Here is a 26,614-nt window from a genome sequence, read left to right on the forward strand (position 1 = left end):
TTATTGCCATTTGTTCCTTTTATTTTATTAATTTCACACCTTTTTGACCTTTTTAAATTCTTTCTTTACTCTAACTGCATCACTTCCCTTTCTTTTTTCTTAATAGTACCCAACAACACCATTTTCACAATACACTACAAACTCAACATATCTTTAGAGAAAATTTAACTTATCTCTCACCCTCTTTCTCTCAATATCATTACGAACCTTCATATATATATATATATATATATATATATATATATATATATATATCTTACAAATCTTCAGATTTTATTTTTATTCTTTAAAAAAATTTATACCCACTTTATTAAAAGAAATCGTTACAAGTTAAATATAATCAATTACAAGGAAAAAAAAAAAATACTTTTGATGAGGAATCAATATCTAATCGGCGAAATATAAATTTTTCATTATTCTTTATCGAGAATTTTTTTTGGCAAACTCAATGTGGTATTCATTTATCCTACTTGTTCAGTCTTTTTCTTCTTCTTTTTTTCTGCTAAAATCTTATAAATTTGCATTAAAATTAAAGATAACTATTATATTAATGATAAATTTAAAATTTTCACCAACTTACTGATCGATTTATTAATCTAGTTTCTCCCACTCTATAAAACTCTAATAAGAAAAAAAAAATCACCAATAAAATTAAAAGAAAAGAGAATGAGGTTTTAAAGAACAGTAATGGTGTAGATATTAATGACGGATTTATTAGTGGTGGGTGACAAACAAAAAGAAATTGAAGGCGATGAAGAAGAAAAACTCGATAATGATAATAGTGGTGGATTGCTAAGAAGAAGAAGAAGAAGAAGAAGAAGAAATTGAAGTGGTGTGATGGTGGATTTGCTATTGGTAGTGAAGAGAAAAGAATAAACGGTGATGGTGGTGGCCGGCTGACAACGTATTTGGTATTTCCTGTGAGATGAGAGATGGAGAAGGTGGGGGTGGTTTATTGATGAACAAGATATAATTATTGGAGGATTTTAATGGTTAATTAGGAATTAATTAGTGCAAAATATAACTAATTTAAGAAAAAAAAAAGAAAAAGAATGAAAAAAATAAAATTTATAAGATTTCTAACATGGCGAGTGTAAAGCACCTCCCACTATGTGACTGGTTGAATGTGCGTTGGGATGGAATTAAATTCACTTTTCGCTAGTACAGGTGTGTATTAGGTCACTTCAATAATTTAAGTGTGACTTCGACTTTTCAGATATAGTTTAAGATGGTTTTGATGACATTTCCCTTTCTGCAAAAGACTATTTCCATGCCTTGAACTCATGGATCACATGACACTAACTTTACCAGTTACTCTGAGACTCCCTTCTAATATTTCCATAAAACGAATAAAAGGAAAATATTGGAGCACCTAAAAGACGTCAAGAATTATGAGATCGTGCTCTTTGCTTGACTCTTTTGAGTGCTTGACTCTTTTGAGCTTAGAATGCATAATTTCTGCTATTATTACTTAGTGTTAGAAGTTAATCGCAAAAAACTACTCACAAGCGGAGTTAGATAGGACCGAAGGGACTTAGTCAAACCACTTTCACCAAAAAAATTATATTATTGAACTTCTTTTAACTTCTTCATGTGTTTATTTTCTTCATATTTTAAACTTTCAAAGTGAAAATCTTTATTTCGTGATCACCATTTTGTGTTTCGCTTCTAGTATATGAGGCCAAGCACTCTTCCATACATCACGGCCTAAGGAATGAGTTTATCTATACTTGCTTTATGATTTCAACTTTTTACTCTATCCTAATTTACGAGTGTAAAATATTAAATTTCAACAAATTGAATTTTTTAAATTCATAATTTATAAATTTAAAATTCTATCTTCGCCTTTGAAGAGCTATAGCAACTTAATTACGATGCAGTAATTAATCAAGAAACATGCATTAGAATGATTGTCTATGTGATTGAGTTTGACTTCATTATAAAACTATGTCTGTTCTGAAAGAATATTAAATTTTTGCTATATATACATCGCTACTAAGCTCACATATACTCCGCGACGCGTATTATAAATATAAAATTAGTCACCTCAAGGTCATATGTTATAAGATACACATTTATATAACCAACTTTGCAACTATTATTTTATAGGCTACAAACTACAACAGGCTACTTCATTAGCCATTCATGAAAGTAATAATGACTCAATAATATATCAACTAATAATATATAACTAATGACAATATTTTATGTACAAAAATCTTCCTAATCCTAAAACAAGGGCTTCATTTCTGAATGCTGTTTCCACTACTCTTATATTTTTTTACTAATTAAAGTGCTACAATTATATTCTTTTTTTTTTCAACTAAAATATATTTTTTCAACTACAAATATATTTTTTCAAGTACGTAAAAATATTTTTCCAATAATGTTCTTCATTTAATATCTTAATTGTGAATTGGAGGTTTTCTCTTGGCCGGAGAATAATCCATTCCGGCTAAATCTAGCACGTCGGGATGATCGGAGGATATTTTCCGGTGACCGGTTTCTGGTGATGAATTGACAGAGAAATTTTCACTACTTGTTTGATCTTTCGATATTGTTGTTGTGTCATGAGCTTTATTTCCTTCATTCTTGATATTCTGTAGATATATATAAAATTAACCATATAAGTATAATTTCAAAAATAAAAACTTAATTATTGAAACATTTTTTAAGAATTTTTTGTATTGATTCTTGTTTTTTTTTGATGGAAATTAACCAACCTTTGTTGTAGTAGTAGTTGAGGTAATTGGACTAATAGTAGAGGTTGTTTTTGTCATAAGTTTTCTATTTCTTCCTGCAAACATTACAAGAATAATTAACCACTTGATCAATAAACTAACCAAAACGAGACATATATTAAAGTTGAGTACTAGACATTTTGATGATTCAAATTCCATTAATACCTTACTAATAATATCCCAAAATAATTCATCATCAAGAAGTTAAAAATGTCAGAAAGAGAACCACATAGGACTTCAATCTTATTTTGAAATCCCACTAATTTCAAGAATTTCAAGAAACTAGAAACGGAAAATGTGAGTAACTTGGTTGCTCTAGTGGTTAAGCGCCTTCACCGGAGTTTGAGACACATTGGACTAGTAAAAAAAAGATGAAAAAGAAAATGAGTAACTAGACTAGTAATTTATTAAGTTAATGGTGTCTAGGCCTATGTCCTCTAGGTCCATAATAGTCTTCATGGATACTTGGTAACCAATGATGACTTTTTTTGGGTACTTTCGAAAGTCTTCTCTTCATTGTAGTACCTGATGATGAACAGTGGCCATCTTTGCAAAGAATATTGACTTCTTTAGAACCTCCTTCATCACTTCTTTCTTTCAAAGCATTTTCCTATTACGAAACAAAAACCATCATTAAGCTTTTAGCACTTTGAATTTCAAAGTAAGCAAAAAAGTTAAACCATACTAAGATCATGATAAATGAGTATAATTTTGAATTATTATAATACTAACCTTTGACTTGGGAATATTCCTTGCTTGTGCTTCATGAACTAAAGTGGATAAAAGCAAAAGAGAAAGTAAAAGAAATTGCTTCATTGTTTCAAGAAAATAGGCTAAAACCTAAAGAGATTTTTAGACTTGCTATGTATGAGAGAACGAACAAAAAGAACTTTGACAAAATTGGAATTCTCTAAAAAGTTGGGAATAGAAGAATTAAGCTAACTTCTTTTTGTTTCTTCTTCAACTTTCAAGAAGAGTTTGTATAATAAGATATGGAATGACAAGTGATATACAAATTGGATTCTTGGTTCAATATATATACACACATACACATGTAAAGAGAAAAGGTACAGCAAATGGTCTTAGGGACCACAAATGTCTTTTTGGGACATGGGATTAAATTGATATACTTTGAATTTTACTATGTTTTGTTTCTTTAGTGAAATGTGGGCACTACGAATGAATAAGGGGGTCTTGATAAAGCTTAACATGCTTTTGAGATCATTGTTATGAGGGGACAAGATTGTCTTCATGTTAAAAAAAGAGTACATTTTTCTTGAAAGTATTGCATGAGAGTAAACTCCCATAAGAACCAATTTTCTAGCAAGTAGACACTTTGAAAATATTGTAAGGAAGTTCAAAAAAGTTATCTTTTTTTTTTTTTTTTTAGAATATGTCCATAACTATACCCACATTTTCAAGGATATGTTGTCTATGGCTTGTTGGCTTGGTTACCTAAAATCAAAGAAAAAACTTAATCACTTTTCCCTGGGATAGCAAGTAGACCTTTGGAAATATTGTAAGGAAGTCCAAAAAAGTTATCTTTTTTTTTTATTTTAAGAATATGTCCACAACTATACCCCCATTTTCAAGGATATGTTGTCTATGGCTTGTTGGCTTGGTTACCTAAAATCAAAGAAAGAACTTAATCACTTTTCCTATGGGGAGAGGTGAATTCATAGTTTTAAATTTATGAATTCTCAATTATAAGTATATAACACTTTTTTTAAAAAAATGATATGACAAAAGAAATGCTTTTTATATTGTGAAGTTTCTAGTCGTATACTTTTTTTTTCTTTTCAAAATGACATTTTTATTGGTGGAATGGTATACCATGCTAAAAATCACAAGGTCTAAAAAAATATTTTTTATACGTTCCAAATTAGTTTGTGGCAAGTCTTACTTTCTTTTTTATGAAGTAGTTTGGTATTCAATAAAACACTACCATATATACCATAAGACAAAGGGTAAAGGACGTATTAATTAGACTAAATCATTTTTTTAATTACTCATAGATGGTGAAGGTTAGACTAAGTTTGAATAATAAGGTTTGTAACGAGATTAACTAATTTCTCCACAATTATGCAACTAAACTACTTGTAATGTAATATTTGAAATTAACTAGACTATTCTGGGTCACAAAAAATTTACTAAAGAAAAAAGAGAAAGGCAATTCATCAATTATTTTAGTTTTTTCACTCGATGTGCAGTATCTACTTTTGAATGGATCGATTTATTTGAAATCGCATTGGAAAGTCTCACTTTTGAGAGATAAAACACTCCTATCAAAAATGACTCCATATTCATAATTCAAACTCGAGATTTCTAATTATAATGAGGAGAATTTATACCATTCCATCACACCCAGGAGAGGAGCTAGCATACAATGAGGGGATATATATAATATATGTTGAACCCCTTTGAATAGTTCGTGTATACACTTTTAAACCCTCTCAATGAAAATTCTAATTCTGTTTCATAGATGATATATAGCACAGGTACTATCAATCTTTCAAATGTCTACATGATATGCCAAGAGTAAGAAGAAGCCAAGCCAGTGATGTATCATTTGGTTAGACATAAAATTAGATAAGGGAAAAAAACGCATAGCATTCCTTAGATAGGAAATCACAACTTATAGCAAAGCTTTCTCCTTATCAAGTCATAGCAAATCTTATAAAAAAAATAAAAAAATAAAAACGTTTTTTCACTTTTAATAAATAAAAAAATATCAATTATATATATGAAAAAAAATATTCTTCTACCCCCAAAAAGGATGTCAGTTATTGTCAGATATCTTCATTACCTTAAATATCTCATTAAATGATTTCCATATAATTAATAAAGATCTTAAACGTATAATTCAACGGATTCTCTTCTCAAAATTCGGAATTTCAGTTTCTTTTAATTTTTCGTTTATTCTTGTTAAACAACTCCAGTTTTATGTTTGGAAGTTATCAAATTAATGGACGGCGAAAGGGTACATTTGTTTCTTGTTATCTATGAAGAAAGATGGGATGTTAATAGTATGTTAATTGTTATGGTTATTTGATCCAATAGTTTATTATGATTAGTTGTGTTGCTCGTTTTGCAGAAATAAGATTGTGATTTCAATCTGATTGTGATGTCGTATGGTGCAGTTGATTGATGCTTTGAGTGTTATTTTTATTCATTCACTGAATGTTAACAATCTGATTGGCGTCGGTTAATTATTGTAATTGGTTGGTGTTTGTTTTTTTTTGTATATACATGTTGAATGTATGATAGTATGTTGTTGTAATCTACGAACTTTGTAAAAGAGTAATTGTGAACCTTTTATGCAGTTACAAATAGTGGTTTGTGAATTTTTTTTAAAATGTTGATGGTATGATGTTGTTCTTAAAGTTTTATCTAAATAGTTTTGTTATGATTGGTTATGTTGCTCATGTTTCAGAAATAAGATTGTGCTTTCAAAATTGTTATGATATCATATGAAGCATTTGGTGTTTTTGTTGAATATGTTGAATGTATGAAAGCATTTTGTTGTAAATTACGAATTTTGAAACATATAAATTACTGAAATTGTATCCAGTAACATAAGGAAGATTGTGTATTTATTTGGAATATTGAAATTATGAAAGTGTTGTTGAAAATATGTCAATTGATTATTAATAATGAAATTTGTATTGTGCTTATAGGTAGACCTAGAGACTTTGTTGTAGATGGGATAATGTATGCCGCAGATATAAAGTATAAAGGATTGATTGTTGCTATTACAAAATAATTGAAGATTGATATTAATTCTACAAAAATTGAGATTAAGTTTTTAATAAATGATAGATGTCCACCGATGCTCATACATAATGACACTGGAGTAATGGTGTCTCTAAATCAGAAAAGAAGTAATGCAGATTTTTTGCTCGTTATCCATTGTATGTGACAATAACTGATATGTCAATGGTTTTTAATGAAAATTTTGAACAGTCTGATATTTGTATTGGTAAGAACATGAATACCGAATCAAATCTAGATAGATAGAATTTATAATCTAGAAATTCAGTTCGGTTGATTAGATTAACTCCAGATGATGAAATCATGCATGAAGATAGAGTTGAAATAATCGAAGAAGTTATCAATCCGGTAATTAAAGTAAAGCGGAGTTACATCGATAAAGAACCGCTTTCACAAGTTATGGATTTGCACGCTTTCTTGCATCAGTTTACATTTAGAACAGAGAGGTCTAATGCAAAGAGGTATGAACTATTCCAGCTTACAACTTAATTTCTGAAAAGAGTATATTTCCTTGGTATTTTGTTTGTATGTTCTGTATTTCTTTGTTTGATTTTAAACATCTTAAATAGCTACTACCTAGTTTGTCATGTGGAAGAATGTACATGATTTCTAAAAGCTTCAAGTACAAATAATACAAAGATTTTCAAAATAAGAAAGCACTGTGAAATACATACATGTTCGGCATGAGATCAAATTTATGCAAGATGCCAAGGAATGACAAAGGTTATTGCTGGTTTGGTGTTGCCTAATTTGATAAATACTAATAGAACATACACGCCAAGTGATGTTACCGCCGATATGTTAAGACAATATGGTGTATCCTTAAATTTTACTCAAGCGTGGCGTGCAAAAGAACTAGCAGTTAAAATATTGTGTGGTGATCCAACCGAATAATATCAAAAACTTTTAGGTTATTTGTACATTTTCGAAAAATAGTATCCTGAATCAGTTATTAGTTGAAAAAAAAAGAGAAGAAAATCATTTCTTGTATGCTTTTGTTGGGTTGGATGCTTCAATATGCGGATGGGAGTATTGTAGACCTATAATTGTTGTTGATGGTGCTGGTCTAAAATCGCTTTATGGTGGGACAATTCTAATTGCAAGCACATTAGATCCAGGAACCTATACATACATAGACATATAAATTTAATAACAACATGAGTATGACCTATACAAACATAATCATATAAATATAATACCAAAAAAATACATCTTTTTTCTGAAATTTTAACATTTCACCTCAAACCTAGAACATACATGACATATATATAGAATACATAGTTAGTAAATTCATAATCAAAATTTAAAAATATTAATTGAATAAGTTATAAGAATATTTATAGTTTACATTTGCTAATTCGTTCTTCAAATCGAACATTTGTTCATCTTTCACATTTGATGATGAATTTTTTTCACCATTGACATCTGAATGAACAAAGCTGTCTTGCTCTTGTTGAACGAAACTGTCTTTATTGTAAGAAGATTGTACTTTACCATTTTCTCATCAGTAAAGACAATATCTTTGAATTGATACTAGAATAAAAAAATGAGTTAGTTTAAATAGATAACAAGTACAAAATGAGAATGAAATAGATATTAATTTAGAATTAAAGTTAATATATAGAAATGTAGTTAAGCTTACCTCGTTGCTATAACGCTTAAACATTGTTGTCTTCAAATACTCATTAAAAATGAGATCCTCCGATGACCTCCAATTTAGAATTCGAGGACTCATAACTGATTCACTTCGAATAGCAACAACTTTGTCCATGTTCAAACAACATTCATAAAATCATATTTGAAGAGCCAAATGAAATCCCCCAAAGGTAAATGATGAGTGATTGGTCTTTAAACCATGACTATTAGATTTATACAATATTCTAAAGCACTCATTGCCCCAATCATAATTCAAGTACTCACCAGATTCAATTAGATCAAAATATAATTTTGGTATGTAATTCTTTGGCAAGTCAGGAACCAAGAATCTGATTATGAAATAAACCATACCAAATTCATATAGATCATCTTCCTTAAAAAAATTTCAGTCAAAGCAAAATCAGTATAGAAATCACTTCTCTTCACCTTTTCATTACCAGAATAATACTTAGACATAAGCTTATTCGGAGCTTTGAAATCTGAATAAAAATTACTTTTTTTGTCAAACCTTAAATCAGTTACAACACAAAATTTCCTCTTACCAAAATGCAACAAAGTGTCATTCAACCTAAAGATGAACAAATCATCTCTGTTATTCTCCGTCTCAGCTTGCAACAAATTCTGAAGAAGTTGGGGCTGGACTTTAAGCTGTTGCATCTTCAAAAAGTGCCCAAATGAAAAAAATTCAAATCTTTCAAAGTGCTCCTTTTTTCATCTTAACATAAGATCATCAAAAACATCAACCATGATGTACGATGCCCAATGACTGTATCTTTTTTGCTCCAACATACATTTACAAATACAAAAATAAGAACGTAAAAATACAACAATATTTAGCTTTTGATTGTTGTAAGAAGATTTGTTGATTGGTGCAGCAAACATACATTTTAAGTAAAAACATAATGTATCAAGGAAATATATGTTATCAAGAAAATATTCAAATCTTTTGGAAACACACTCAAATTAAAAAAACATAAAATTTGTATAAATAGTTTATACAAATTTTAAACTAAATAAAGAGACAATCAAATATTTTTTGCACACACAAGAATAAGTATTATTATGAAACAAAAATTGAATAAATAATCTGTAAAAATAATATGAAAATCATATGACTTTTTTAAAAAATCAGCAATCTGGATTATAACATAAAAAATACTATAGTTTTAATAGAACACTTCATACATTTTTTCTAAAAAAAAATAAAAAATTTATACAAAATAAAAATCATACCTTGAAAACTTTTCGAGAATTCTTGTTGAACACATTCTTTGCATTTTTTACTTTAGCCCTAGTTCTTGTTACTTGAGAAGGTGCTTCTCCTCCACACTTGAATTTTTTGGGTTTGAGTAATGGAATCTCATCTTCAAAATCGGAGTCGGACGCTTGTTCACTATCCAAATTCTTCCTCTTATAATTCCTCTTATATTGAGAAATCACAACCTTTTTGTTCAAACTTAGCTTCTTCGATGGTTCATGAATAAAGGGGACTTCAATTTTGTCGACCAAGCACTGATTTTGATTCTTGTTGCACGACCCACTTTCAATAATTTTTTTCTACTCTTAGATAGAGAAGAAGGAGTGAAACAATCCAAATCAAATGAAGATCTAGAAAGTTGAATGGGGCTACTATTTTCAATTATTCTAGGACTTCTATGCGAAGTAGTAAAATCGAATTTTGGTTTAGACATGATTCATAATAGAGAATGAAAAAAAAAAATCAATTGAGTATTTTTCCGGATAGAAGATGATGTTAACTATGAAACCCAGATTTTTCAACTAAAAAGATGAGTATAATATGAAAGAGATCCCAATATGAAATCCACTTTTTACAATCTTGTATTTTCAAGAAGAAAATATGAATATTATATGGAGACACAAGTTTCAAGAAAGTTTTGAAAGGTTAAAAATGATAATGGATAAAGAGGTGAGGTTAAGTACTAGAGAATGAAGAGAGATAAAGAGTTGATTTACACGTAATCTTCTAAAAGATTTATCTTCTTCAAATAAATTTATATGATAAATATGAGTGTGTAATATTTTAAATAAAAATTAAGTAACAAAAATTTACCATAATTATCAAAACACAATTTAAGAAAAATATTGATTACAATCCTATAAATAAGGAACTAATTTTAAATTAAATAATTAAAACTGATTTATTAAAATATACTTAAAAAAATATCTCTTTTAACAAGTTGCTATAACTTGTAAGTAAATTACTATTACTTTAATTATTTAAAGATGTTGCTAAAAGTTGTTATTTTAGATCTAATAATAGTATGGGGAAGGCATTCTTGTTTTTGGCCTTTAAGTAGCTTTGTTATTTTTCATGACTTATCAGATCATGTATAATATCATTTGCATATATGGCTCATCATTATTTTGTGTGTAAAGGGATTTGACAAGACATACATCTTTATGAACATATTCTTCTCTCTCTCTCTTTTTTTTTTTTTTTAACTATAATTAACTTAAAGATATCATTAGAGAAAGCACAAGATTTTTACTAAAAAAAAAATTTTTTAAGCCAAAGATAAGATAAGTTCTATATAGATTATTTATAAGATAATATTATATGGGAGATTGGGAGTATATATAGAATACTAGTTTGAGATATGTTCGTTGCATGTGTATTTTGTATCGATTTATAGATATGAATACGATGACTGAATTCAATAAATTTTGAGCACTTAAATATGATTTTAGTTGAATTAGTCATATAATATTTTGTAATAATAGATATTGAATTATATTTAGATACAAATATGTTATATGAAATACATTGAAAACCCCTTCGACCCCAAATGCAAGGATTGATTACAAAGTAAATTATCATTATCGAAAGAGACTATGGCATGAGATGAAATTTTGACATATTTAAATTTATGAATATTTCAAAACTATTAAGTAGAATTAAGCTTAATTTATTCTACCTAAAGGTGATAGATCCGATAATTTTTAAAATATATATATAAAATTGTAACCTATGAGCTATATTATTATCCTACGATTAAACCTTTTGATAAACTAATTCGCTTTGTAAGGTTGAAAGGAAGGAGTCATTTAGCTGCAAATAAGGATTTGGAGAAACACAAAATAAAAAGTAAAATATTATAACCAAATGTTTCTTACTAATAACCCTACAAACCATAAATAATAAAGACAGACAAATGGATTAGACAATTACTTACAAAATCGTATATCAATTTGCACTTAAAAATGAGTTCTTCAGATGGTTGTGAATTCCATGGCTCTTTGAAGAGTTCCTTTGTGGTGGTTGTTTCCTTATCTCGGCGACCCAAAATTACCTAGCAAATCAATTTATCTATGAGAAAGTATGTCAATGACAATGAAATTGTTATCTCAATGACATCAAGATTCTTGATTTAGAGTTTACTGACTTTTGTTTTTGAAGATTAATTACTTAAATTTAAATCAAAGTCAAAATAAAACGTTCAAACTCCATAAATATTAAATATTTTATGAATTTTTACGCCTAAAAATAGTGTGACAAATTCACCTTGTCATCTTCTAGTGAACATAAACTCGTGTAGAAATAAAATATTAAGATATAAATTATCAAAAAATTCACGTTATTATACAACTCCACATAACAATACATGCAATTTCATTCAAACTTTTTTTTTTTAAAATATTAATAAGTAATGATGAAAAAAAAAAGTACATCAATGATATAGAGATTGTTGGTGTAGTTTTTGGTAGAGAGTTCATCGACTTCTCGTTTTCGAAGACTACTTAAATCAAAATCAAAATCAAAATCAAAATAATAGACAACGTTAAACTCCCATAAACATTAAACAATTACGAATTTTTAAGGCCCAAAAAATTCACCTTGTTAGATTTCTATGAACATGTAATAATAAACAACTAAGACAAAAAATTTACGTTATTATACAACTCCATGTGATAATACATAGAATTTCATCTAAACACTTTAAGAAAAATATCAATGAACAACGAATAAGAAAAAATACCTCAATGACTCCAAGATTATTGATAAATGTTCTGATAGAAAGTTTGAATTTCACGTTTTTAAAGCAACTCCTTTTATAAAAATATATTCTTAAACCAAAAATATATATCAAGAAGGTATTCTTATAATAAGTATTAGAGGAAAATTATGAGACTAAGTTGAATACTGTAGCAAAAACATCAGTACAACTAATGTAACATATGAATCCCTAGACAATTAAGGATAACAGTCTTTCTTTTTATTAGGAGTTTTAATTCTACTAACAAATTTGTAATCAAGGACAATAAGTACTCCTAACATTAATTTCTAATAATCGAGATTTTTTTTTCTAATTCTCCTGTTTTATATTTACTTTTTTTTTTTTAAATTCTAATTGGAGTCTTTCTTTTCTAATTTAACAATATAAAAATATAAATTAATTCTCCTATCTATATATTTTAGGAGTCTAGTATTAATTAATTCTCCTTCCTATATATTTTTGAAATCTAGTTAATATTATAAATATAGTGATATAATAATTGGAGAAAGTAAGTGAAAAGACGATTTTGCCTATTGTGAAGATTTTTAATGAAGGGAAAAAAGTTGAAATATGTTCTCAAAGGGTCTTCATACTTTTAATATATTATAGATTATAGTGTTGGACAATAAAATTTTCGAGATCGAATATTAAATAATTCGAGATAAGAAAATATACTGCAACAATCAATTTATTGATTTCACTATGCGAGTGTTACAATTTTTGTGAATCCTCTGAATCGCCTTTTCAAATATAGATTCAAGGGCTTGAAGCTTGATCTTGAATTTGAACTTGATTTATTGATTTGAGGGATTTGATCTTGACTTGTGCTTGAATTCAAGGGTTTTTGAGCTTGTTCTTGAATATTGCGGTCTTGATCTTGAATCTTGATGAACATGATTTAAATGCTTGAGCTTTTTAGAAAAATTACGGCGTTTGATTCACGAGCTTTCTCTTGCTACTTGTTAGAGATTTGGGGGGATCCTTTTTTCTGAATTATGAGGCCCCTATTTATAGTTGTAGGAAAGGAAGAGCCATAATGAATATGCACATCCTTTGACCAATCAGATTTAAGTAATGTAGCGCCTTTTATGGGCTTTTATTTCATGGGTCTTCTGCATCGGTTTGACATGTGGCACGATCCTATTGGCTTCTTCACTTGACTTGGCATGCCACGTCATCTGATACGTGGCGCTTATTTGGGCCTCTAAAATATGACAATATCTTGGGCTTAGTAAAATGGGCTCATCATTTGTAGCCCAAATTAATCGACTAACCCAATAAACATTGGGCCTTATTTAAATCCATACCTATTTGACTTAAATAATTAATTTAATTATATTAATTTGCAATATTTATTTGGGACTAATATATTTTGAATTTAATATAATCCGAATTTTGTACGGATTTAAATTTAATAAAATTGCATCGCCCACAAATGCCCCCTACTTCAAGACTTGTCGAGACATTTAATATTTTAGAGACTAGCCTTGAAGTATGATTATTTAAACATATTTTCTTCGTGCTTCAACAATTTTCCATACATAAGAACACCTCATTCAAAAACTTTAAAGCTGAACCATATTGACATTGTCTCTCAAAGCTCTCTTATTTTTTTCACGAATCTATATACTTAAGACCCGTTGGTGAGGCATGATATCCAATTTCAAACAGTTTTGGAAGACTTTTTCATTGCCTTATCTAACCAGGAATAAAACTCTCCCGATTTAAACTTAGATTGGAGAAGGAAACAACCTTCAACTTGACTTTGTATGGGAGAAGGAAAAAACCTCCAATTTGAATTTGTATGGAAGAAGGAAATCAACCTCCAATTTAAATTTATATGGGAGAAGGAAATAACATCCAATTTGAATTTGTATGGGAAAAGGAAACAATCTCCAATTTGAATTTGGAGATAGAAGTTATCCCAATCTGAATTTATATTGGAGAAAGAAACAATCTCCAATTTGAATTTGGAGATGGAAGTTATTCCAATCTGAATTTATATTGGAAAAGAAAATATCCATCCTACAACTCTATAAAAGGAGATAGTTTTTTTATTTTTTTAATATCAATTTTGGGGTTTTCAAGCCATCAACAATATTGAGGTAATTTCTTTTCCTCCCGTTTTTCTCTTATTTTCGTCACTTTTTTTTAGCACAACATGTTAGTGGTAAAAAATTCATATCTAATTGTAGGAATATCAAAATTATGAACCGTTTGATATTACAGGAACTAAACTTTGAGATCTATAACATATTCAAAATTTAGATTTAAATTCCTTCAATATAATTCTCGATAATTTTTGAAGTTAGCCCTGAATTTTATCATGCTGAAAATTTCAGATCTGCATGTCTTTACTAAAACTTTCATATCTTGAAGTAGGAAGGATGAAATCACAAGCCGCTTGATTCTTGTGAAACTAGACACAAAGATCTATAACATATCCAAAATTCATAATTTAATACAATTGAGATTTTTTCAGGTGTTATCCCGAAATCAACACTGAGTTTTGATGCATCAACAATTTCAGATTTACGCGACATCACCAAAAAATTTATATCTTAATATGAGAGTACCAAAATTATGATCCGCTTAATCCTATAGATGCCGAAAAATGCATGTGTAAATATCCAAAATTTGAATCTTAATACTTTTTTGATTGTTCTAGATGATTTTTTGAAGTCGATCTTATATGTTGTCCGGCAGAGGATTCCAGATTTGCATTGCCTCACCAAATAATATATTTCTTGATGTGGGACCATCACCACAAAAGGGTGTTTTGATTTCCTCAAACTAGATTTTGAGGGTTTTATTCTCATCAAGGCATCTTGTCTCAATCCAAGTTGGTGATATACAACTTTTAAGATCACAACGCTTTGATAGGAAACATCCTTTCTATTTGTGTTTTTGCTTTCTTTCTTATTTCCTTTTTTTTTCTTTGTTTTGTTTTTGGAGAATTGAAATAGATAGAAATATGCAACAATCAGCTTAGGGTGTGAGAGTTTAACTTCGCCTCCATCACCTTAAGTCCGACCAATTTTACTTGAAGAAGGTGGACATCGACTTAAGGTGCGAGAGTTTAACTTTGCCTCCGTCGCCCTAAGTCCGACCAATTTTATTTAAAGATGGTGGACATCGGCTTAAGGTACCAGGGTTTAACTTCGCCTCCGTCACTTAAAGTCCGACCAATTTTACTTGAAGATGGTGGACATCAGCTTAAGGTTCGAGAGTTTAACTTCACCTCCGTCACTTTAAGTCCAATCAATTTTACTTGAAGACAGTGGACATCGGCTTAAGGTGCGAAAGTTTAACTTCACCTCCTTCACCTTAAGTCCGACCAATTTTACTTGAAGATGGTGCAGTGATTTTCTTTAAGTATGGACCTTTTTCAATGTTCAGCTTAAGGTGCAAAGGGATAAATATTGTCCACCTTAAGGCATGAAAATTTTGATATCCTTTTAAGGATAAATCTGTGAGAGGCCAGCTTAAGGTGCAAAGGGATAAATTTTGTCCACCTTAAGGAATGGAAATTTTGAGATCCTTTTAAGGATAAACCTGTTAGAGGCCAGCTTAAGGTGCAAAGAGACAAATTTTATCCACCTTAAGGCATGGAAATTTCGATATCCTTCAAGGATAAACCTGTTAGAGGCTAGCTTAAGGTGCAAAGGGACAAATTTTGTCCATCTTAAGGCATGGAAATTTTGAGATTCTTCCAAGGATAAACCTGTTAGAGGCCAGCTTAAGGTGCAAAGGGACAACTTTTGTCCCCATTAAGGCATGAAAATTTCTATATCCTTTTAAGAATAAACCTGTTAGAGGCCAGCTTAAGGTGCGAAGGGACAACTTTTGTCTACTTTAAGGCATGAAAATTTCGATATCCTTTTAAGGATAAACCCGTTAGAGGCCAGCTTAAGGTGCAAAGGGACAACTTTTGTCCACCTTAAGGCATGGGAACTTCATTATCCTTTTAGTTATAGGCTTGGAGAACTTTAGCATTCCAAATTCCATTGAAGAAAATCTTTTTCTTTTCGACAGGTTTGCCCCATTGAGTCACAAATATTTGGAGTAAGTCCAAAATTTGATTAGAATAGTTTCATACTTGGCTTTCATATGACAGACACTGTAAGAACATATTTTTTTTGACACTCATGCAATTGAACTCGGAATGAGATTCCAAGCGCCTACGTACCTCAATGAAGAGGATCAAGTCACAGCGTAGTTCTAGGTGAGTGTTTTTTTCTGTGTCCTATGTTTTGCCTAGGCCACCTCTTTCGAGGTTTTCAACCTAGCAGACATTTTTTTTTGAGTCGTTTATAGTTTATACTCTTGCGGGCTAGAAGTAGACATACATTTTATACTCGTGCCTTAATGAGTGTACATGCAGTTTATAGCCGTGCCTTAAGGAGTATCATCTTTCTTTAAGGATAGAATTCTTCAAGAATTTAGCGTTGATGGGGCCAATCCTCACGCCATCTGCATCGACGAGCTTGTAAGCACCATTTGAATAGGCCTCTTGTATGACATATGGTCCATCCCACTTCGGGGTGAATTTGATCCCAGACTTATGAGAAGTGATAATGGGCTTTCTTACTACAATGACTTTATCTCTAACTTAAAATCACCTTAAGCAAACCCTTTTGTTGAAAGAACGAGATAGCTGGGCTTGATAACATTCAAGATTTTGTTGAGCCTGCAGCCTCTTCTCATCAAGAGCTTCTAACTCTGCAAGATGCAACTTAGAATTTTCTTCATTGGTGAGCCCTTCTTGAATAGCCCATCTCAAAGAAGGTATTTGACACTCAAGTGGCAGAACTGCTTCAACTCCAAAAGCAAGTGAGTATGGGGTTGCTTGCGTCGGTGTACGGTAAGTTGTCCTATACGCCCACAAAGCTTCTTACATCCTCTCATGTCAGTCTCGTTTAGATTTGGAGACGACTTTCTTCAACAAGTTGCATAAAGTCTTATTAAATACTTCGGCTAGACCATTGGCGGCAGCATGGTACATAGAAGTCTTGCGCTGCTTGAAGCCAAAGAGATCACAGATTTTGTTCATCAGCTTGTTATCAAATGGCTTTCCATTGTCAGTTATTATGTACTGAGGAATTCTAAAGCGGTAGATGATATTCACTCGGATGAAGTTTGCAATATTTTCTTTCTTTACTTCCTTGAGAGCAATAGCTTTGGCCCACTTTAAGAAGTAATCTATCGCGGCCAAGATGTATAAGTATCCACCAGAAGATTTTGGTAGTGGACCAACAACATCCATTCCCCAAGCATTAAACGGCCAAGATGCTATAGTTATATGTAGTACCTCTGGAGGTTGATGTATGAAATTTGTATGGAATTGACAAGCTTTGCATCTTCTAGCATAGTCCAAGAAATCTTTCACCATTGTTGGCCAATAATATCCCATTCTTTTAATGTGAAAATGGAGACTCGATCTAGACTGATGTGATCCACAAACTCCCGAATGCGCTTCTTGCAAATCTTGAATTGCTTCTTCCTATCCCAAACACTATAAAAGTACTCCTTTAAATAATCTTCTATAAAGTGTGTCTTTGTAGTAAAGGAAGCAAGGTACACAACGACGAATGCCAGTCTTTCTCCTTGGATCTTCTGGAAGTATCCCATAACATAAGTAATCTATGATAGGTTATCGCCAATATTCTTTTACAGCTTCAGACACAGCAACGAGGTATTCAACCTTGTTTTCTACATCCTCATCTGACGGCGGTACTACCCATTCTTGTCGGATAGTAACTCCCATCTAATTTAGAAGAGTTAGGGTTAAGGCCAAAGCAGCTAAGGCATCAACTTACTTATTTTCTCTCCTTGACACATGTTGGAGGGTTACCTCTCCAAGCTACCCCATCAATTTTTGTGCATAATCATGATATGGCCGTAGTTCGAGCTTTCTGACTTTATATCTTCTCAAAAGCTGCTTGATCACCAGTTGGGAGTCACCAAAGACTTGTAATTGCAGTTGTTTCATGTCAACTTCCATCTCAAGTCCAAGTATTAAAGCTTTATATTCAGCAACATTATTAGAGCAATAATTTGTTAGGGTAAAAGAGTATGGGATGACTTCTTTTTGTAGAGTGACGAACACCACACTGGTACCAGATCCATCTCGACATATGGGACCATCAAAGTACATCTTCTATGGAGGTCTAGCTTCAATGACCATTGCATCTTCATCAGGAAGTTCATCACTAATTTCTAATCATCAGGTATCGGGTGGTCTGCCAAGAAGTCAGCCAGTGCTTGTCCCTTTACAGCCTTTTGAGGAATGTACACAATCTTAAACTACTGAAATTAAAGGTACCATCTTGCAAGTCGATCACTAAGGAATGGTTTCGATATTACAAACTTGATGGGATTTGCCCTAGACACAAGACGGGCAACATGAGCTTGAAAGTAGTGTTTCATCTTTTGAATTGAGAAGGTCAATGCCAGACATAACTTTTCAATTGGAGAATACTTTAGCTCATTCTGCGTCATCATTCTGCTCAAATAGTAAAGAGAGTTTTCTTTGCCTTCACTATTTTCTTAAGCCAGTAGTGCTCCAACTGACCTCTCTTATGCCACGATGTAGAGTATCAATGGTTTCCCAGGTATGGGTGCCGCAAGAACTGGTGGCTTCATTAAGTATGATTTGATACTCTCAAAGTCATTACCACAAGATTGGTCCCATTTGAAGGGAGTGTCCTTTTTCATGAGATGACTAAATGGTTAACATTTTTAGGCCAGGTTTAAGATAAACCTCCTTAAATATGCTAGCCTTTCCTGAAGGTTTTTTAACTCATGAATATTTTGAGGATCGGGCATCTTCAAAATCATATCGATCTTGTCTTGATTAATTTTAATTCCTCGGTGTCGCACAATAAAGCCAGGAAACTTTCCAGAAGTAACTCCAAAGGGACACTTCAATGGATTCATCCTAAGTTGATATCTTCGAAGTAACTCGAATACGATTCTTAGGTCTTTTAAGTGGTCGTCTCTCTTTCTTGGCCTTACCACTAGATCATTCATGTAGCATTCAATATTTTTATGGATCAGGCTATCAAAAATGTTCTGCATAGCCCTTTGATATGTGGTACCAGCGTTCTTCAAACCAAAAGGCATCACTTTGTATCAATAAATACCTTTGGGCGTACGAAATGCAGTGAGTTCTTCATCTTTTGGCGCCATACAGATTTAATTATAGCCGGATAAACCATCCATGAAGGATATTGCCTTATAACCAGTGGTGGCATCAATCATCAACTTTGGTATAGGGATTAGAAAGTCATCCTTAGGGCAGGCATTGTTGAGATCCTGAAAGTCGACACAAACTCAAATTTGGCCATTCTTCTTCCGTACTGGAACAATAATTGAAATCCATGTGGGATATTTGACTTCTCGAATAAATCCCACTTTAATGAGTTTGTTAACTTCATTTTTAATCAGAGGAACCAACTCTGGCCTAAAGCGTCTTTGGGCTTGCTTAACAGGACGGGCACCATTCTTGACCCCCAACTGATGGACTGCTACTTTTGGATCTAAGCCAGGCATTTTCTTATAGCTCCAGGCGAAGACATCCATATATTTTTTGAGTATGTCCATATAAGTGATTTTCTCTTTTACATCTAGAAATGCACTCAAGTAAGTTGGTCTTGGGTCTTCATCAGTTCCAAAATTAGCTTTCTTCAAGGGATCTAATGTGTCCTTCACTCATTCTTCAAGTTGCGATGGAGAATCACCAGCATCTTCCTCTTCTTGAGGATCATCGTCATTGATGGATATGTGGTGGTACCAAAAAGTATCTTCCATTTCTTCATCAACCTTTATTTGAGATGAGGCCTCATTCTCATTTTAGGTTGTAACATGATATGAGGATCCAACACTTTCTTTATCTTTCTCATGTTCCTTGGAATAAACCACAGTATGAGTCTTTGCTTTCAACACCTTGTTGCATGAAACTACCAGTTCCGTTTGTTTCCTCATTCTGAAAGGGATCAAACTTTAAAAATCCTTTTGAATTATAAGTGAAGAGTTCATCATCGTGATTTGATGACTTCTCTAATGCTTGTTGCCTTTCTTCTTATTTATAGGTCCTAACCTTTCAAACACAGAAGTTCTTGCAGTTGATTCTCCAAGTCGGTCAAAAATAGAAGCCCTTTTATTGGATGCAGTAGACTCTTCTTCTATAGTAATATAGTTGCTAACCGCCCTTCTTATGGAAATGCGAATTGGAGGTAGCTGTGTGTATCCTAGGCCTTCACGTGCCTGCCTGGTTGTACCCTCCGATGGAAGTTTGCCCAACCTTGACAGATCATTAGGATTGTATCCAGCCTTTACAAATAGCTTATATGCATTTGGGTCAAAGCCTTCTTTCGTACGCTTCGTGGGGAGTGTCATATCTTCTGGCAGATTTTGAGCCATAGACTCTTCAAGAAGTCTTGAGGATGGATTTTTTGCATCAATCTTCCTGACAGGTAAAGTTAGCCCCTTTAGCACATTATCTTGGGAATTCGATGGGAGATCTTTCTCGTTTTTTACCTTCGATATGTAGCGAAGAATGGGAGTTGCCTTGTTTTTCGTAGAAGCGACATTTTTTTTATTTGAAGTAGAGAAAGGCTTCTTAGTGACGATATTTTCGATAGTCATCGCGACCTTCTTAGATGCAAGATCGTCATACTTGGTCTTGGTGACATCTTCAACCCTTTTCTCATCCACAACATGCTTCTTTAAGTAGAATTTTCCATCGAAAAAATGTGACCCAGCTTCAGTGAATGGCTTGCCATCGACAACTATCTTTCTTTCCACTCCACCTTCAAGGTACTTCAGGCATTGATAGTAAGAGAATGATATAATTTTGTTCCCATGCACCCATGGCCTACCAAGCAATATATTGTATGAAGTTTTGGCATCGTTCACATGCATCAATGGGTTTGATTGAAAATCATCCATACGAATCCCTAACTTGATACATCTCATGGCCCCCTGGCCCCCTGGTTGAAACCTTGGATCATTATACGGCTTTTATCTAGTCCGCTAGTAGTGATGCCAAGTTCCTTCATTGTGCAGATAGGCAGAATGTTGACTCCATACCCCTCATCTATCCAGATTCTATTGATCTTCTTTCCTAGAATTTGATCCACCATGTATAAGGGACGGTTATGTAGGGCCTCACCAAGTAGAAAATTGTTATTTATGAATGTGATTTTTGTATCACACATATGTGCCTCTTTGCCAAGAGTTTCAGCAAGCTTTTCGAAAGATTAAGGGACTTCCATGGGTAGATTCTCACACTTTGCCCCCTCTTTAGCTGTATTAAAACAAGACGCCTCAAGGTTGACTTGGGCAGTCTTTACACGAAACCAACTTGGTAAGAATTTCTCTAATATTACTGGACACCATGGTTTCTGAAAGTGAAGCTCTATGACGGTCGTCTTTTTTAAAAGTTCAACCAGCTTCTGTTTCCTTGGTTTCTTCACTATTCTCCTTCTGGTTGGATACTCGGCCGACTCCTTTTGTAGACTTGTCCTTCTGTGTCTGCGTCTGGTCACCAGAGTCCAACCTTTATCATTGCCTTCGTCAACTGAAGACGTGTCAGGCTCTAATATTTTCTCATTATACTCTTCGACACATATTTAGACTGGATCGAGCGAGTCAAATATGATAGAGATTTGATGAGAACTGGCCGTCTCATCATCGAAGAGGATCTTCTTCTCTTTTTCCAGTTGCATGACTTTATCTTTAAAACAAAGCACTTTTCTAGAGGATGACTTATGAGCCTATGATATTTGCAATAATTAGGGTCATTGGTCCTTCCAGCTTCTGGGACGCTTTATTTCTAGGAGTTCAATGAGCTTATCCTCAAGGAGTTCATCAAAAATCTCAGCAACATCAGAATCAAGAAAGAGATATTTGTTTTCTTGCATCTCCTTTAAAGTTTTCTGATTCGAACGTGCTCCAGAAGTTGTCTTCACACTTTGCTTCTTGTTTACCTTTGTGGTGAATTTCATAGGAGACACATCAATATTCATGGACTCCTTATTTTCATTGTTGGGGACAAACTTGCCCCATCTTTTGGGTTCCTGCTTATCCTTTCCCCTTCGAGGGTCATGAATAGCCGCTGCTCTCTTTCAAGCAGAAGATATGCTCAACTCCATATCGTGAGCACAGGTAGCTAGCTCTTTAAAGGATTTAGGCTTAATGCCTTGCAAGATGTAGAGAAGCTCCCAGTGCATTCCTTGGACGCACATCTCTATTGTAGAAACTTAGCTGAGCCTATTTTTGCAGTTTAGGCTAGAATTTCTCCATCAATTGATGAAGTCAATGACTGGTTCATCCTTTCTTTACTGAGTATTTGTGAGCTCTACCATGTTCACTGTACGCCTTGTGCTATAAAAGCGATTTAGAAACTCATGTTCAATTGCTCCCAGTTATCGATGGAATTAGACTCAAGGTCTGTATACCAATCAAACGTATTTCCCTTTAGGGAACGAACAAACTATTTGACAAGATAGTTACCATAAGTTCCAGCATTGTTACATGTATCAATGAAGTGTGCAATATGTTGTTTTGGGTTTTCTTTGACCTCAAATTGTTAAAATTTGGGGGGTTGATAGCCGGCAGGCATTTTGAGACTGTCAATCCTTTCCATGTAAGGCTTGGCATAAGCAAGGGAAGACTTAGAAACAACATCATACTTGTATTTGAGGATCTCTTTAATGAATTCCCTTACTTTTCTAATTGGGATCATTCCTTCAGAATAAACTTGCACCTCTTTAATCGGTGGTGTTTGTTTCGCAAGATTTCTGTCTCATGAACCTCTGAAGATTTTCCAGGTGCATGGCTAGACTCTTCATCTATCAGATCTTCCACCCTATCCACAATCTTATCAATTCGAGCATTTTAATTCTAAACATATTTGGTTAGGCCATCAATTACCTTTGCCAGATTTGCAAGCTGCTCCTCCATAGACGAGGCATCAGATACCATCGCTTGCATAATCAATGGAGATATTGGAGAGTAGCACAGATTATCGCATAAGTTAATCTTTGAAGTGCTCAACTTATGTGGTTTGGTCGGAGATGATGAGTTGCTTGAATGATCATCTCTCTATACACCAGAGTATTTGGAATCAGAATGCTCAAGTAGAGCTAGAGTTTTCTTAAGCGATTCTGCCACACTGCTTTCTCCTTCCAAAATACTTACATTGAACTTCGTTCCTTTTGGGGTTAAATATCGAAAAATTAGAGTTGGCGCGGATGACACTGGAAGTGTTTGTTGTCCTAGCAAGCCTACCTTGCTCCTCGTGACAGCTCCTAAGCTTCCGAAAGTAACACCAAGGATGCTTTCTACTTCAGCAGAGAACTTTGAATCAGCATCCTTGGAAGCAGTTGATTGAGAGTTGACCTTCTTGGAACTTTGCAGTTTGAAAAGCTGAGATGAGAGGTAGAGATTATGCCACTGCGCATGCCAGAATTTGTTGGACAATAAAATTTTTGAGATCGAAAATTAAATAATTCAAGATAAGAAAATATACTGCAACAGTTAATTTATTGATTTCAATATGTGAGTGTTATAATCTCTATGAATCCTCTGATTCGCCTTTTCAAATAAAAATTCAAGGGCTTGAAGCTTTTGATCTTGAATTTGAACTTTATTTGTTGATTTGAGGAATTTGATCTTGACTTTGAATTCAAGGTCTTTTGAGCTTGTTCTTGAATATTGCGCTCTTGATCTTGAATCTTGATGAACTTGATTTGAATGCTTGAGCTTTTTAGAGAAATTGCAGCATTTGATCCACGAGCTTTCTCTTGCTACTTGTTAGAGATCTGGGGGGGGGGGGGGGTCCTTTTTCTAAATTAAGAAGGCCCTATTTATAGTTGTAGAAAAGAAAGAGTTATGATGAATATGGACTTTCTTTGACCAATCAGATTTAAGTGATATGGCGCCTTTTATGAGCTTTTATTTCATGGGTCTGCTGCATCAGTTTGACATGTGGCACGGTCCTATTGGCTCCCTCACTTGACTGAGCATGCCATGTCATTTGACACATGACGCTTATTTGGGCCTCTAGAATATGATAATATCTTGGGTTTAATAAAGTGGACTCATCATTTGTAGCCCAAATTAATGAACTAACCCAATAAATAGTGGGTCTTATTTAAATCCATACCTATTTGGGCTTAAATAATTAATTCAATTATATTAATCCACAATATTTATTTGGGACTAATATATTTTGAATTTAATATAATCCAAAATTTGTACGAATTTAAATTTAATAAAATTGCATCACCCACATATAGATTATAGATTATAGATTATAGTTATAGATTATAGATATAGATATAAATATAGATATAGATATAGATATAGATATACGGGTGAATCTAAAAAATAGACCCAAATTAGGGTGATTTTCAAATTTTAGCCCCAAATAATAAAGCTTCTTTAAAATAGCCTTTACCTATTAACTAGTATTTTTTTGGACAAAATTACCCCTAACCAATGGAGTAAATTACATAAATGATCCTCATAATGGATAACAACTCCATATTTATATCTTTCAACTTTTTTTCTCTTTTTAATTTTACTTTGATTTTTATTTTTCTTTTCTCTTTTTATTTTTAATTTTCTCAACCCTTACTTTTTTTCCTCTCAACTTCTTTTTTTTTTCTTTTTAATTTTATATTATTTTTATTTTTAATTTTTTATTTTCTCTCTTTTTTTTTTGTTCTTTTTAGTTTTTTTAACCCTTACTTTTTTCTTTACACCTTTCAACGTCTACTTTTATAAATTTTTTTTTTTTTTCTTTGATTTTTCTTTTTTTCTTTTTTTATTTTTCTCGACCTTTATTTTAATTTAATCTTTTTTTTTATAAACCTTTATTTTTTTCTATTCTCTCACAACTTCTACATTTTTTTTTGATTTTTATTTTTTTAATATTTTTCTTTATTTTTTTTCACAATTTTTATTATTTTTGTTCTTTTCTTCAATTTCTTCCATTCAAGTTACATCTCTCGAGTAAGAGTTGATACTATCACATTATAAAGGTAAGACTTACGACTTTCGAACAATAAGCTACGTTTTATGGGCAAGAGTTGACACTACTACATTGTAGAAGCAAGACTTATGACTTTCAAACAACAAGTTATGTTTCATGGGAAAGAGTTTACACTACCACATTGTATTTTGATTTATGAGATGTTCTACAACTATTGTCTTAGAAGCAAGACTTAGCTTAAGGACTTTCAAGCAACAAATTATGCCCCACGGGCAAGAGTTGACTCTACCACGTTATGTTTTCATTTATGAGATTTCTGCAACTATTGTCTTAGAGGCAAGACTTAGCTCAATGACTTTCAAACTACAAATTAAGCCCCACGGGCAAGAGTTGACTCTACCACATTATATTTTCATTTATGAGATATTCTACAACTATTGTCTTAGAGGCAAGACTTGGCTCAAGGACTTTCAAACAACAAATTATGCCCCACGGGCAAGAGTTGACTCTACCACGTTATGTTTTCATTTATGAGATGTTCTACAACTATTGTCTTAGAGGCAAGACTTAGCTCAAGGACTTTCAAACAACAAATTATGTCCCACGGGCAAGAATTGACTTTACCACATTATGTTTTTATTTATGAGATGTTCTACAACTATTACCTTAGAGGCAAGACTTGACTCAAGGACTTTCAAACTACAAATTATGTCCCACGGGAAAGAGTTAACTCTACTACGTTATATTTTCATTTATGAGATGTTCTACAACTATTGCCTTATAAGCAAGACTTGGCTCAAGGACTTTCAAACTAAAAGTTATGACCCACGGGCAAGAGTTGACTCTACCACGTTATGTTTTCATTTATAAGATGTTCTACAACTATTGCCTTAGAGGCAAGACTTAATTAGCTCAAGGACTTTCAAACTATAAATTATGTCCCACGGGCAAGAGTTGACTCTACCACGTTATGTTTTCATTTATGAGATGTTCTACAACTATTGCCTTAGAGGCAAGACTTAGCTCAAGGACTTTTAAACTACAAACTATGTCCCACGGGAAAGAGTTGACACTACCACGTTATGTCTTTATTTATGAGATGTTCTACAACTCTTGCCTTAGAGGCAAAATTTAGTTCAAGGACTTTCAAATGATAAATTATGCCCCACGGGCAAGAGTTGACACTACTAGTTATGTCTTCATTTATGGGATGTTCTACAACTCTTGCCTTGGAGGCAAGACTTTGCTCAAGGACTTTCAAATAATAAATTATGCCCCACGGGAAAGAGTTGACACTACCACATTATGTCCTTATTTATGAGATATTCTACAACTCTCGTCTTAGAGACACGAATTATCTCAAGAATTTTCAAAAAACTTTGTAACAATAATTCATGCCCTTAAATTTGCTTTGATGTCAAAAAAAA

General features: G+C 32.5%; 1 protein-coding gene across 1 annotated transcript; it reads right to left on the minus strand.

The window, feature by feature from the left end:
• Positions 1–2,171: 2,171 nt before the first annotated feature.
• LOC107877042 lies at positions 2,172–3,752 on the minus strand. Its single transcript, XM_016723828.2, has 4 exons — positions 3,474–3,752; positions 3,267–3,351; positions 2,724–2,797; positions 2,172–2,600 (listed from the first exon to the last, which is right to left on the minus strand). Exons 1-4 carry the CDS (start codon positions 3,555–3,557, stop codon positions 2,406–2,408), a joined length of 438 nt encoding a protein of 145 aa, XP_016579314.1. The 5' UTR covers positions 3,558–3,752; the 3' UTR covers positions 2,172–2,405.
• Positions 3,753–26,614: the final 22,862 nt, after the last annotated feature.

This window comes from Capsicum annuum, chromosome 7 (assembly GCF_002878395.1).
Source record: "Capsicum annuum cultivar UCD-10X-F1 chromosome 7, UCD10Xv1.1, whole genome shotgun sequence".
Classification (NCBI taxonomy): Eukaryota; Viridiplantae; Streptophyta; class Magnoliopsida; order Solanales; family Solanaceae; genus Capsicum; species Capsicum annuum.

What these genes read in the sequence shown, in the direction of transcription:
- LOC107877042 (XM_016723828.2), bottom strand. Translation starts at nt 3,557, where the DNA reads ATGAAGCAATTTCTTTTACTTTCTCTTTTGCTTTTATCCACTTTAGTT. An exon ending in GGAATATTCCCAAGTCAAAG is followed by an intron (nt 3,352 to 3,473) that starts GTTAGTATTATA and finishes GTTTCGTAATAG; the next exon opens with GAAAATGCTTTGAAAGAAAG. An exon ending in TGGCCACTGTTCATCATCAG is followed by an intron (nt 2,798 to 3,266) that starts GTACTACAATGA and finishes TAATGTTTGCAG; the next exon opens with GAAGAAATAGAAAACTTATG.